Source organism: Zychaea mexicana, assembly GCF_025766255.1.
Source record: "Zychaea mexicana strain RSA 1403 chromosome Unknown BDB00scaffold_15, whole genome shotgun sequence".
Taxonomy (NCBI): domain Eukaryota; kingdom Fungi; phylum Mucoromycota; class Mucoromycetes; order Mucorales; family Lichtheimiaceae; genus Zychaea; species Zychaea mexicana.
The window spans coordinates 124,133-137,489 of record NW_026516678.1 but is presented as its reverse complement, the minus strand read 5'-3'; the positions used below and the strand labels follow the sequence as shown (position 1 = coordinate 137,489).

Sequence of the window (13,357 nt, the reverse complement as noted above, 5' to 3'; positions counted from 1 at the left end):
CGCATGGCACGATCACCTCTAAAAAATTATAATAAATGTCAGGATTCCAGTTTTCAGATACTTGAAGAAAAATATGTCCCACTCTCATTCATTTTGATATCAGTCACGTCATTACCTTCCCTTTGGAATATCGCTACATAATAAATTGATGTAACAGTCGTATCCATTATTGTTAGCATATGTAAGCTTGTTCTTTTCAAGCAGCTCTAAATTGAACAATTCAAATCCTATAAAGTACTTACCACTCTCTAGCACTGTGTTATTTAGAATAAAGAAGATTTACAGGTTAGTGCACATAGCCCCATGGTTCCCATCATTTTTTACATTCTTTTTATTCAAATTGCTTACATATGACCTGTATTTGTGTGGAAAAAAAGAGTTAATGCATGGATAAACTGCAGCGATGGCGGCGTTGTTCTCATCGTTGGTGTGATCTCCCCTCCACTATTTCTTCTATCACTTGTTGCTCTTTCAAAGAACTTACCGACTTCTCCACAGTTATAGCAGCGACCATCTGATCTACCTCTGGCTCCTCTCACTGTTGCTGGTCCTTTGCGGGCGTACTCCACCTACAATTGGGGTTATACAAAGAAAAAATCGATCAATTTGTTACAATCTTCAGCAGCAGCAGCAGCAGCATATAAAAAAGATCTTGTCGTAGGAAAGAAAAACATAAAGTGGGATACGTACAATAATACGATCGCCTTCCAAGCGAGTACCGTCAAATTCTTTGATCGCATCAGCAGCATCTAATATGTTAAAGCACAACAGTGGTTATTGTAATCCGGTCAATATATAGCGTATTACTCAACATTTCAACAGTTAATCTTATCTGTCATCCTTTTTTCTTACCTCTGGCATCCTTATTATTTGAATCCACATTATCACGAGTAACATATCGATCCATACAATCTATCAGTATATAACGACTTATACACCCCATTGTTGCTTTTCTTATTTTTATTGCATTACATACTTCATATTCGACAAATGCAAAATCATCCTGGAGTTCATAAAAAGGTAGAGAAGGTTATCTTTAGCAACGAAATATATTGGTCATCATCTATTTGAGATATCATCTATTGCCAATACCATATATACAAGCCAAAGTAAAAACTACATACCACAATCTCGTAATCTTGCAAGCGACCAAGCTTTGAAAAGAGATCCTTGATATCACGTTCGCGGACATGACGATTCAAATTTCCTGCAGAAACGAAGATGATCCATGCATAACGCATAATAAGTTTTTCAATGTGCGTTCCTTCGATGCTGCAACAGAATCATCTGTGTGTTTCTTTGCGAAGAGACAAGAAAAAGGAAAAGCTTATAATCTCACCAACGAAGAGTCTACGCAATCGAGCTGTGCTACGTCTGTCACGATCGTAGTAGGACATGTTGGAGGACAAAGAAAAAGGTAAGGAAAACAAGAAAGAACAGAAGGGCGAAAAGGATCTTTAGCGTAAAAATACGTTCGGAGTTCTCTGCTAAAAGCCTAAGAGTTGGCGTGTAAGGAATGCTGTCCTTAATATATGCGAGTAAAGAGTGTGTCCTTATATCTGAAGGCGCTGCAGGTTACCGGATCGGGTTACCAACAGATTCACCGTAACAGAATATCACCGGCCTTATTCACGTTAAATCCATCACAGCACAAATAAAATAATTGTTTTTAAAAGCTGATTATAGAAGGTCAATTAATGCTTGCTCCTTCCACTCCATAATGCAACATGAAATGGAATAATACGTGTCGTCCGCACCTCATTTGTTGAGTCCTCCATTGAACAGGACGGTCGTTCTCATGTGGGGGTGCGAGACAGGGTGGGACAAGTTGGATCAAATTTACCTTTCACATACGCAGTCTCCGCCAACTCTGAAAAGGGAAAGTGGCACCTCATAATTTTACCTAAAGTTATACTTTTGACATTTTCAACATGACGTCGAAGCAATTAGAAGATGACGGCTTTGTAACGGTGGAAAAGAGGTTTAAATACATGTCTATTGGTGGTGCTGGCAACAATAGTAAACGCTCGAAAAACAAAAAGAAGAATCGTTACGTTTTCAAAGATTCCATTGATTACACCTTGAATGATCTCGAACCGATCCTCGCTCAACGACGGTAACTAGCTTGAAAAGAGTGAAAAATTATCTTCTCGACCATCGCACTGCTCAAGGCTCTCATCAACTGTGCGTGTGTATTTATATATATTCAGTGAGGCCCTTGGTGACAGTCAATTTTACAAAGATCTTTTAGGTAAAAAAAATTATTACAAAGAACTCATTTTATGATACGCTTTTCTGAATAACGGCAGCAGACATCTTAGAGCAACAACTTATACCAACGCAACCACAGGAATTGATTTGTTATGGCATTGGATCTATGCAACACTCTAAAAACGCACAGTATCAATTTATACTGGCATTATTATTACGGGATATGCTCAAGGTATGGCTCTCTACCTTTCTTTTCCAACTATTTTTATGGATGATTAGCCAAGTGAATTAAGTAACATCCCCATTGTTATTGTCTTTGCTAGAGTGTAGAAAAGGTGTCAATTTATGATCCAGTCATGACCGAGTTAGATAAGGAACTGTCCAAGTCATATAATATAGATGTGATAGAAACAAACGAGGTATAATATCACCTTTTTCATCGTTTTAAGCAAGAGTTTCTATGGAGACTAAGATTATTTTACATAACCGTTAGGATGGCAAGCGAAAAGTATCACGACCGACGTTGTTCTATATGCCGCATTGCGGTCGAGGACTGTATAGCAACACACTGAGTGCGAACTGGGATAAAGAATCATTACCGAATGTCATCATGATTGCGAATCGGTTCGATATGTATGTTGGAACGTAAGTCGTCGATATATTTCGCTTGTGAACATTATCATTATTTTGGTTGGTGCCATATCAGCAAATACATATTTTAACGCATATACTTAGTCAACTAGAAAGGGATTTGCGTCGAGAATGTCCGTACTTGATACCAGCGGTCGAGTTGGTCGACTGCACGTCGTTTCCAAAAGAATTCGATGACAATAAGGTCTTTAATGATCTTTCTGTAATAACATTTCCAAAAACCAGTGTGGAAAATGTAAAGGATAGCTATTGGGATGATGTACCAGTAGAAAAAGTAGAAGAATAAATCCAGTGTACCAAAGTTATGTTTATTGTATAATATGTGCTTTGCGTTACTTCAATCATGTAGCAATGGATTTTTGATCACTTGTTGAAAATAATGCTGGATCAATAGATCAAACTTTAATATCACCCTTGCTCACGCTTTTCTCTATTTGAGCATCGAAAATCGCCTCCGTACATGTCAATGTGTTTTCGATTTCTCAAAAAATAAGATACCTCAACGGGTCACCATATCCGCATGACACCGCGTAATCCTTCGTTAAAACACATCACAATCACGCTCCTTGATAGTAACCGAGCTTTAGGGAATAAATAGCATGTTCAGATCACATACCAGAAATCTAGATTCCCACCAACCGGAAGCCGGGAAGTGTAAATGCGAGCATTTTGCTGTCTAGAGTAATTTAATTGGCTGATCTTCCCTGTTTTCGTGATACGGTTAAAATTGGCTTTTCACAACAACTTTAATGTGAAAACCTTCAGCTCACTTATGAACTTTTCTTTGATGTGATAATCAACCATAGACGAACGGAACAACAATTAGGGTGGAATCGAGAATATGTATCGTACCAATAACGATTTAGCTACAAACACGACGTCCTCAGGTTTTTGTGTCATCCCTTATCCTTGTCAACTGAGTCCAACTTTAGTTCTACCTTAACGAAATAAAATCGATCGTCATAGCGAAGGTACAGAGATCATCGAATCGTGATAAAACAAGTCCTTGACCACATCCCTCCCCGCCCAGATCCAAAATGCGAGCGTTTTGCTGTAGTCGATGATCTCATTGGACGAATATGGCTTCAATGGTAACACATCTGTGGAAACATCAAAGCACGTATATCCTAGCATTAACATAAGTAACACAAGTCTCGACTTGTTTAAGGTGGGCTTTAATCTCCTAGTTTCAAATATCGGCATCACGAGGATGATGAGCGCTATATAAGCTTGAACGAAAAGGGAATGTTTAGCATAAAGACACAAAACAAGATTAAGATGATGAATGTTTTCTGATGGTGCCACCAGCAGGATTTCCCGGTTCACGCACCACACCGGCGATAAGATTGCGGACTTAAACAAAAGAAATGAGAGAATTTTGCTCTCCACACAACAAAACGCCAGCTTTTTGTCTATATAAACAGCGACAAAATGCCAGGAGTCTTTTTGATCACTCTACTACTACTCTTTTAAACCGTTCTCACACGCTTTCGAGTAATTAAAGAAAAAATGGTGCTCACTACTCGTCGCGCTGGTCTGTGCCTTGCCTTGCTGGGATTGATGGCTTTAACCGCTGATGCCCACGTCGTTTTCACCACTGATGAAACTTTGGTACTTATTTCAAAAGAAGCACGAAAAAGAAGCTGCATTTTCTTTTTCTTGCAATTAAGCAATATCGACACTGATTTGTTCTTGTTTGCTATTAGCCTGGTGTGCAACTCAACACGTCTCTAGCTGTTGGTCACGGCTGTGATGGCTCTCCCACTGTTGAATTGTCCGTTTCTGTTCCTGATCAGATCACCTCTGTTGAGCCCCAAGAAATCGATGGTTGGGTAATTTTTTTTCTTTTCGCTCATTCTCCAATCTGAATTCCAGTTTTAATAAGCAATGACAAAACTCTAATATGCGCATTTCTTATTAGAACTTGACCCTTATTCACCGCAATGGCTCATCAGGCCCTATAAGCAACTTTACCTGGGTGGGTGGACCTTTGGAAGATACGTCTTATCAAGCCTTTGGTGTGCTTATTCAAGTACCCGATATCGATGTGAGCCAGCAAAACGTCACATTGTACTTCCCTGCCGTTCAACGCTGGTATGTATACAACGGTTCTCGTAATTGGACTAGACGCAATACAAAAGAAGAAATAGGACATTGTATAACATATATCCTTGATTATATTTAGTGAGAACGGAACCAGAGAGTGGGTCTTCGAAGGTGACGATGCAGCCTCTGAAGCTGCCGGTCAATCGCCTGCTCCCGCACTTACCATCACCAGCACCCCATCTTCACCTGAAGATGATGGTCACTCGAGCGGCGACGACAGTTCTTCGCGCGATGATGAAAGCGGCGCCCAGCAGTTTTTCGGTTTGTCTGCAGCCGTTTTGGCTAGTGCCATCGGTGCCGCCTACCAGCTTTTGTAAAAGAAAATCAAAGGAGACGCTGCACACACATATCAATTAAATATATCTCTTCTCAAGTTGCCTCTTGTCTCATTATAGACAAGTGAATATTATCATATATACATATTGCGCATCATTACTATTATTGTGTTTATCTAACTCCTGTATCATCTAACGTACTATCCGTGTACCATGACTTTTCTCTGGCTACACTTTAAATATATATTATATAACATGTTTAACTTTACAGTGGTTATGGGTGTTCTGAGTAAGTAAAACTAAGGAGCAGCATTTCCATCATCATTTTCTGTAGCCACAGGCTGTGTGGAAGGTAAGGAACGCATCATAGCTGTCCGAGCAGGCAAGGATGGGTCTGGATTACAATACTCAGCATGAGGTATGCCAAGTTGTACGAAGGCTTCCTTAGCTTGATTTGTCCAGTCAGTGCGTTCTTCGGCAGTAAAGGCATATTTTCCCAAAACCGAACAATAGAATGCTTTGAGAAATCGTATTTCGTGCATAAAATGCATCTCGTTTAAGCCATGGTAGAGTACCTATATAAACATTCAGCGTCAGGTATTTAATCACTGGTTGATTTCTTTTCGTATTACCGTATATCCTTCCACAGTACGATCCGTACTGATGTACTGAAGGGCTCGAGCTAGGTACAGGCAAGGCTGCATGAATTCCCAAAACTTCACTTTTTGAAAAGCTCGGTTCAGGCTATTGACGCTTTCGATGAATATGTCAAACCTCTCGTTGACGGCTGTGTAATATTCTCTGTCACCAACTTCTGCCATATGATAGAAAGCCATGGCTCCAAATATAAGGCCGTACACTGGAAGAATGTTGGCTATTTAAAAAGGAAGCAGGTATATTAGCGCTATGGATGTGACTGGTTTGATTGAAGATCTCATTACCTGTTGTTGTTAATGTAGGAAGATAACTGAGAAAATGAGCGGTATGCTTAAATGCTCGACGGCGTTTCTTGCAGCGAGCATAATAATATACCAAAGTACCATGAATAGCAACACGCAGATAGTCTGGGACGCCCATCACCTGTGCTTCCAATAAAAGTACAAATGGACGAGCATCGCGAAGACGACACATGACCAAAGCGTTCGCTACTTGGTAGATTGCTAGCCAGATCTCGACCTGATAATCACCGTTACAGTGTGCTGTATCAGCCATTTGCTTCAGCAAAGCTTGGTCACCAGGCGACGTGTCCAGCGTTCCTTCGAATATGCGTATAGTTGCAATCAAGCGAACTCCTCGGTAGAACTCTTGACAACTGGTCACAACACCTAGGGTTTGCGTGGCTTCTAAGGATTGATAAAGAAGTTTACACGCTTTTTTATATTGACCCGATGAGAAGCATAAGAGGGCACAGGTATTGAGCGTGCCTGGATCGGAACTATCTCCCATTTGGACCAATGCGCGCGACATGTAATATACACCTGTGGTTTTGTGATCGTTGAGCCAGTTGAGTAACGCTGCACGACCGAGAAAGTACGTATATCGATATCCTGTATCTTGGATGCGCTCACACACGTTTAGTCCGACCGAACATGCGTATACGAACAGGTCACCTATGCCTCGTAGATGGTAGATATGACAAAGCTGCATCATCACCTCGATCACTCGAAGTCCCAGCGCCTTCTTTACCATCGCGTGGTGCTTGCGTATGATGAGACCGTGGCGATGACGCCATTGAGAAAATTGTATCATCCAAAAGCGCCGGAAAAATTCAAAGTTGCTGTCCGGCCATGGGAAACCGAGACAGTGGAGCGATTTGAGCAGATATTTCTCGCCCTCGCGGAATTCACTTCGCATGGTCAAGCATATGCCGAGCTTGCGATAAATGTCGCTGCGGTGTATAAGGCCGTATTGAGCTGCTAGATCTTCATTGGCCTCCAAAATGATGACGATTTGTTGTAGATGTCTGGCTGCTTCGGGCAATAGGAGCGACCGCATATCAAGTCGCGCCAGTGCTTCTAAATAATATAATTGTTTCCCCAAACGATCAGTTTGTAAATAATGCCTTGTAACTTTTCCGAGAAGCTGTGCATAGTTTCCGCGATCGAGTTTGCCTTCGTAGTACCGGGCAAGCTTTTGATGTAGGTCGTTACGCGTCTCAAACGAAACCATGTCGTAAATACTGTCAGGAACTGCAATATGTGTAAACGAATACAGATCGGCCGTGTTCTCCAGAGAGTTGCCATGGTAACCTGGCTCCAAAAACTTGTAAATGTCGTGCTTCCGGATCTCCTCTCGTATTTGGTCCAGATTGTGGTCGATGAACATTTCATTACTTGATTTAATGACAGCTCCTACTTCGTATACGCTAAAGTATTGATCCAGGCAGCTTGCCACCTATAGTAGTGATCTTTTGTCAGACTTTTGCAAAATGTATATCTCGCAAGGTCATATCCGCAATCACCCCTGTCTGGCGATGCTCTTTCTACAACATACTACAAGAAACTCCTGAAAACTGGTATCCAGCCGATCGTACTGCATCTTGATGATTCGCTTAAAGTTGAAGTCTCCTAGCAAATCTTCCAGATCGAAACGGTTGCTGCTTGGAACGAGTCGTCCGTTTAACACTGTAACGTGATTGAAATCTTTCAGTAGAATGGCAACGTTTCTTTTTTTTATCATTTGACATCGTTTTCGACACAATAACAAGGTTAGCCAAAATCAAAATCTATCAGCAAACTCACAACATACTGCTGAGAAGCACGTACTTGACATAAAGCGGATTACCGTGTGTTCGCTCCTGTATGAGAACGATTTCATGTGAGCTTTCTCTTTCATAACGTAAATTTTTGCCACTGCCACTATTTTCCCCCAGCTTCCTACCTGAATTACTCGTATAATTGCTGGACTGACTTTCTCGACACTCTTGGGGAAAGATTTTAACACTACATCCCCAATTTCATCGGAATTGAGGCCATTCAACATGATATGCTCAAACGACCCAGTCTTACGCATATCATCGATGAATGGTACTTGATAATCCCGTGGTTTTCGTGTTGCAATAATCAGCATAATTTTGCTGCAGACCTGATGCATCTGCTTAAGGCATTCGATAGATCCATGGTCCGCCCCTAGTGTCGTACGAATACGATGTTATACGCATGATAAGCCATACAAGAATAACATAATTCCAACATACATTGAAGATCGTCACAGAATAACACCAGATTCGTAGTCTTGGAGACGAATTGAACCATCCGCAGTATAAGGTTGCAAAGCAGTCTTTCACGAGTACGTTCGTCTAATCGTTCGGTATACGCGCTCTCTTCAACTCCACTCATTGAAGGAAATATGACATTAAATAGTGGCAGGTAGTTGTCATCTTCGCCGCACTTGTGAAGGCAATAGAGAATATTTTGCTTTATATCACTTTCGGTGACATCCTGGCTAATGGGCAATGCGTTGTGTGACTTTTTCTTGTACGAATGAAGCCGTCGTAACAAGTTGCCGCTAAGATCTGGCGATATCTCACTTTTTTCATTGACTTCGACAATGCATTCTGGATCCGGCGTAAAAGATGCTTTTGACCCTGGAGATATGGGTGCATCTGTTGTTTGTGGCACTGCTGAAGAGGCAATGAGCTCCATCAAAGATGTCAGCATGCTTCTGAGCAAAAAGTATTTGGTCCTTTTTTCGACTTTGGGAATTTAGTTCTGGTAACATTTCATTTTTTAGGCTCTTTGCTTTGCCCATCTCTCTGTGCTCTTCTTCCCTTTCCTATATCCTTTTTATTCGCCTAGCTCACCTTCTGTACAGGATGACCAGCTTGTGGAAACAACAATAAGAGTGCGCAAGTAACCATGTTTATGTTAATTTCTGGAATTTAACGCGCATATACGATGTATAGGCATGACAATGCTTTTCTTCTTACCAAACTACTACGTCGTCGCTGGTAATGGACTCTTGAAGATTTTGGCAGAAATATGTTTTCCCTGAACCTGAGGCTCCTGATATGACCATCAAATGATAGTTATGCATTTCACACCAGTCATTGAAAAAAGTCGTTGCTCGTTCCATTTGCACCGTGTATCCGACAAAATCGTCATTGGTAGGGTGGACTGGTAAGCGCTTCCCCTTGCCAGCCCATAACCCAAATTTTCGAATGCTGTATATTTGGACCGGCTTTATCTTGCCTTTGACGTAATTTTCGCCAACATCGTCAAAGTCGCATAGCCCACCAATTTGTTGCTTGGTCGCCTCGTCACATATGACGTGCTTCTTACTGAATGGAAACTTCAACATACGGACCGCAAGGATAATGACGTCTCCAGCAATTCCGGGATCACGGCGGAACGGATTGCCTTGCGGTACTACGGCATTAAAAACGACGCCTGTCGCTAAAGATATCGCAAACTCTGGAAACTTGAGTTTTCGGTACTGATCACGGACGTCAATAGCTGCCTTTGCAGCAAAAACGGCCTCTCGTTCGTGTGAGAATGGCGGAAGACCAAATACACAGAGTAAAGTGGCACCTACACGATGGTTATTAAAAAAATATCAATTCATGTCGGCTAGATTGTCCTTTGGATTTAAAAGATGCTCCACCTTTATCATCAATAGCAAATTGCTGTAGTACTCCTTCGTATCGGACAAGCGACTTTGTAACTGCCTTCATTGCGTCTTGAACAATTTGAAGACCTTCGTCTGTAACCACGTCCACCTTTCCCAAGCTAACAAACATCACAGTGGCGTCCCTGAATTGTGCCTGGAAGTTTCCATCCGGGGTTCGAGATAGCCGATACACTGCGCTCCGGCTGACGTATTTGAAGTAATAAGGGTTGGCTTCGGCGGATAGTTCCATATAGGACTTGTTTCGTATGCGAGGTACAAGAGGCTCGATATTCAGCTGCGATGCCTGTCGCATCAAACCAGGCATATCTTGGAGGTAATTTGCATTCGGATTCACTTGATGATGGTGGGCTCCTTGTCGAAAAGGTTGCATGGATGATGATTTGCTTGGATGCATTCCATGGTTTCCATCAGGATCTCTGTCACGCACAACGTAGAACCCATCGCGTTGATCGTACGACAAATAATCCATTGTCAAACGTCGAATACGCTCATATGCTTCTTTAGTAATGCTCATTTCGCCTGCCTTAGCAACCGCTAGTGCGTCGTCCAAGGACTCTACCACTGGGCCACCGATGGCATATTCTAAGCGTCCGTGATACTGTAAGTAATAATTGCTCCTTGTAGTCATCGCGCCTTGTTTGACCAGCAGTGAGTTTCGATACGAGTTAGCCCACTGCTTTTCATTCTCATCAGGATCTAGCTCTCCAATGACGATATTAGTTACGTCGCCGCATGCAAGTGCGATATGAAGCTCGAGATCGATAGTGTTCAGATCATGCGTTGACACTTCGCTCATTACGCTCAGTCTTCGCTGCTGCTTTTTCTTTTGGCCGTGCAAAAACATGCGTTTCAAGATATTCATGACCCCCCAACGCGAAAAGGACAAAGAGCGTATATTATCTTCATCACGCGTCCGTTGACGTTTACTGATAGCGCTCGCACTACGTTTTGGCCCACTTCTTGAGCCTTTTCTGCGTTTAGCTCGGGGGACGCTCGTGCTGCTGCTAGAACCAGCACTGCTACTTGCCGATACGTGTTCCTGCTGGGATGGCGATTGTTGCGATTGCCGTTCATATTCATTTCTGACGTCAAAAATGCTATATCGTGGTTTACTGTCGCTTTCGTCTTGTGATCCACGTCTAATTTCTCCACTGGCATTGCGATGTTTTGTTCGTTCTTCGGCTGTCAAGTAAACTTGATAATGAGAGAGTCGGGCAAGGAGCTGTAATCCACACTCGACTGCTCGGCGCATCAGCATGTTCTTTTTGCGTGCGGACACTTCGTGGTCTTCCGGGGGGAGGGGACTTGAGTCAGGTGAATGGCTGCGACCAGTTGTGTTGGGTTGGAAGCAAACAAGTACTGCGTCGCCTAGAAACTGATAGTATTGTGGGAGGCCCATGAACATAAAGTATATACTTTCAATACTGTTAGGTAGATAAGTCTTACCTTGACCACATCACCGCCATAGAACTCAATAATCCGAATACACTATTGATTGATAAGACAAATTTAGAGATTGTAGGTTCTTTCATCTTCCGTATGCTTCATAGTCTACTCAGAAATTCTACGAAATGTACCTCTCCCATGTATGCACCAACTTCAAGTGCTATCGCTTCTGCACCTGATTCCCCTTTTTCTGTTGCAAGCGTCATCAACTACAATATTTCACGTTTTTCGGTGTCTATATTCATACATTCTTTTATACGAACTAGAACACGTACAGTACTAAATCCTACAAAATTGCGGGGAAAATTATTGAGCTGTGGGTAACCAGAAAAAGTCCAAGAGAAAACTTACCAGCAATGTCAACCATAAGTACGACACCAAATTGTGTCTGTCTATACGGAATCTGCACATTTTCTTCTGCCGAATGGAGGAGCCGAATGTACTAAATTAGCGCACTTGTTAATGCATTTTAGATTCTTTTTTTTTCGCTTAAACAGACTTAAGGAATCGCTGACCTTAGGTATGTAAGGGGCAATGTTAGCCATCGAAATACGTTTAAGCGTCTGGTAATATATATAATATATACGCAAATACAACTTCTCTCTCAATTTAAAAATCTATGCGTGGAAGTTGGTATATCTTTTAAAATGGAATAGGGAAGAAGATGTCTTTCTGCGTTTTGTTCCCCCGCTTCAGCTCCATGCTGTAACGGCTGGAATGTGGTTTAGTGCATGAGCAATCGGATATTTTTTTCTAAACTTGGTCCATTTAAAGGATTGTCCCTGTATAGCTTTATACTGTTTTATAAAGTCCTGAGGTATATAGTTGCTAAAGGAAGATATACGGTTCATTTTATATGGCATATGTATTACATAAATATACTTGTATATTTTAAAAAGTGTTATAGAGCACCACGATTCTCTAATCATGTTTGTAGTGATTGATGTACTCAGTTGCTGAAGAACTGGTATCCGGCACCCAACACAGAGACAGCCATCATAGCAGCGAAGGATTCACCAAGTTTCTGAGCACCGCTTTCTTGATCCTCACTGTGGTCGTGGTCGTGGTCGTGGTCGTGGTCGTGGTCATGGTCATGGTCATGATCTTCCGTGATTTCGCTAGTGACAATGATATGTGGGGCCTCTTCACCGAGCATTTCGATTGATCCATTTGCGCTATTTACCATAATTTTGTTTTCGTCTCATTAGCTACTGTGCCTGCTACTACTACATCAACAGACACTGAAAGAAGCAAATAAAAGAAATAATGTCCGTCCTTACCATGCTTGCACAGTGGGGAACAACAAAGTGACGTTGCCCTGGCTTACATCAATGTTGGGAATATCGATGACCATGCCAAACTCCTGTGTAGCTTCGGGATCGAGGTTTCCAGACCAGCGGAAACTGCTGATAGCTTGGTTGCTGCTGTTACCCTCACCAGAAGACGACGCATCACGATACTCGATTTCCAAAGTCTTTTATGTCAAAATGAAATCAAAGTTAGTACAACTCTGTGATATATATCAAGTGAACCCTTCTTAACAAGTTTGCACAAAAGCCGTTTTTACCCAGTTTGTGATTTCAGCAGGCTCGATCGAAGTAATTTCTTCAGGTACAGTAACTGAAAATGAAGTGGTGGGAGAACCATCACAGCCATGGTTGACGGCCAAAGATGTGTTCATAGACGAACCGGGCTATCAAATAGAAAGATTAATCATTACGAAAAAAAACTCGATCTGTTACATACTGAATCATCTATATGAAAGTAAAGGGAATGAGTCCTATATGATTCGAAACAAACATACCAATGCCTGCTCAGTGGTGAAGCTCGAGTGAGCGTGCGAGCCTTGAATGGCAAGTACAGCCAAAGCGAACAATGCAGTTGCAACCATGTTTATAATTGTTGATTTGTTGTCGTGACCGTGCCGTCAATAGTTAAAAACTTTTTGAAACAAGAAAATTTCGTCCTTTTTATAACATTGCGTGAGGCATTTGCGGATCTAGAGCATACAGAAATCGCAAAGTTTACCGAGATCTTCA

At 41.8% G+C, this 13,357-nt stretch overlaps 5 protein-coding genes across 5 annotated transcripts; 2 read left to right on the top strand and 3 right to left on the bottom strand.

Annotated features, from left to right (window-relative positions):
- Positions 1-245: 245 nt before the first annotated feature.
- On the bottom strand, positions 246-1,661 carry BDB00DRAFT_136999 (uncharacterized protein). The gene is made up of 8 exons (XM_053116208.1): positions 1,580-1,661; positions 1,340-1,495; positions 1,125-1,207; positions 977-1,003; positions 853-862; positions 691-749; positions 485-569; positions 246-355 (listed from the first exon to the last, which is right to left on the bottom strand). The coding sequence occupies exons 2-8, from the start codon at positions 1,395-1,397 to the stop codon at positions 345-347; spliced, it is 333 nt and encodes a 110-aa protein (XP_052982485.1). The 5' UTR covers positions 1,398-1,495; positions 1,580-1,661; the 3' UTR covers positions 246-344.
- Positions 1,662-1,688: 27 nt separating this feature from the next.
- BDB00DRAFT_809528 (uncharacterized protein) lies at positions 1,689-3,203 on the top strand. The gene is made up of 6 exons (XM_053122491.1): positions 1,689-2,116; positions 2,211-2,251; positions 2,313-2,443; positions 2,535-2,630; positions 2,705-2,856; positions 2,947-3,203. The coding sequence occupies exons 1-6, from the start codon at positions 1,932-1,934 to the stop codon at positions 3,146-3,148; spliced, it is 807 nt and encodes a 268-aa protein (XP_052982484.1). The 5' UTR covers positions 1,689-1,931; the 3' UTR covers positions 3,149-3,203.
- A 1,080-nt stretch (positions 3,204-4,283) lies between these two features.
- BDB00DRAFT_809526 (uncharacterized protein) lies at positions 4,284-5,511 on the top strand. Its single transcript, XM_053122490.1, has 4 exons — positions 4,284-4,473; positions 4,569-4,694; positions 4,784-4,956; positions 5,048-5,511. The coding sequence occupies exons 1-4, from the start codon at positions 4,372-4,374 to the stop codon at positions 5,283-5,285; spliced, it is 639 nt and encodes a 212-aa protein (XP_052982483.1). The 5' UTR covers positions 4,284-4,371; the 3' UTR covers positions 5,286-5,511.
- On the bottom strand, positions 5,462-11,524 carry BDB00DRAFT_953131 (uncharacterized protein; the record flags this gene model as incomplete). The annotated part of the gene is made up of 13 exons (XM_053129610.1): positions 5,462-5,818; positions 5,876-6,117; positions 6,185-7,637; positions 7,737-7,908; positions 8,009-8,040; positions 8,124-8,371; positions 8,440-8,937; positions 9,046-9,065; positions 9,172-9,772; positions 9,846-10,772; positions 10,884-11,247; positions 11,319-11,360; positions 11,450-11,524. The coding sequence occupies 13 exons, from the start codon at positions 11,522-11,524 to the stop codon at positions 5,543-5,545; spliced, it is 4,950 nt and encodes a 1,649-aa protein (XP_052982482.1). The 3' UTR covers positions 5,462-5,542.
- A 743-nt stretch (positions 11,525-12,267) lies between these two features.
- BDB00DRAFT_869521 (uncharacterized protein) lies at positions 12,268-13,209 on the bottom strand (the record flags this gene model as incomplete). Its single annotated transcript, XM_053126612.1, has 4 exons — positions 12,268-12,493; positions 12,599-12,792; positions 12,886-13,011; positions 13,123-13,209. The coding sequence occupies 4 exons, from the start codon at positions 13,207-13,209 to the stop codon at positions 12,268-12,270; spliced, it is 633 nt and encodes a 210-aa protein (XP_052982481.1).
- Positions 13,210-13,357: the final 148 nt, after the last annotated feature.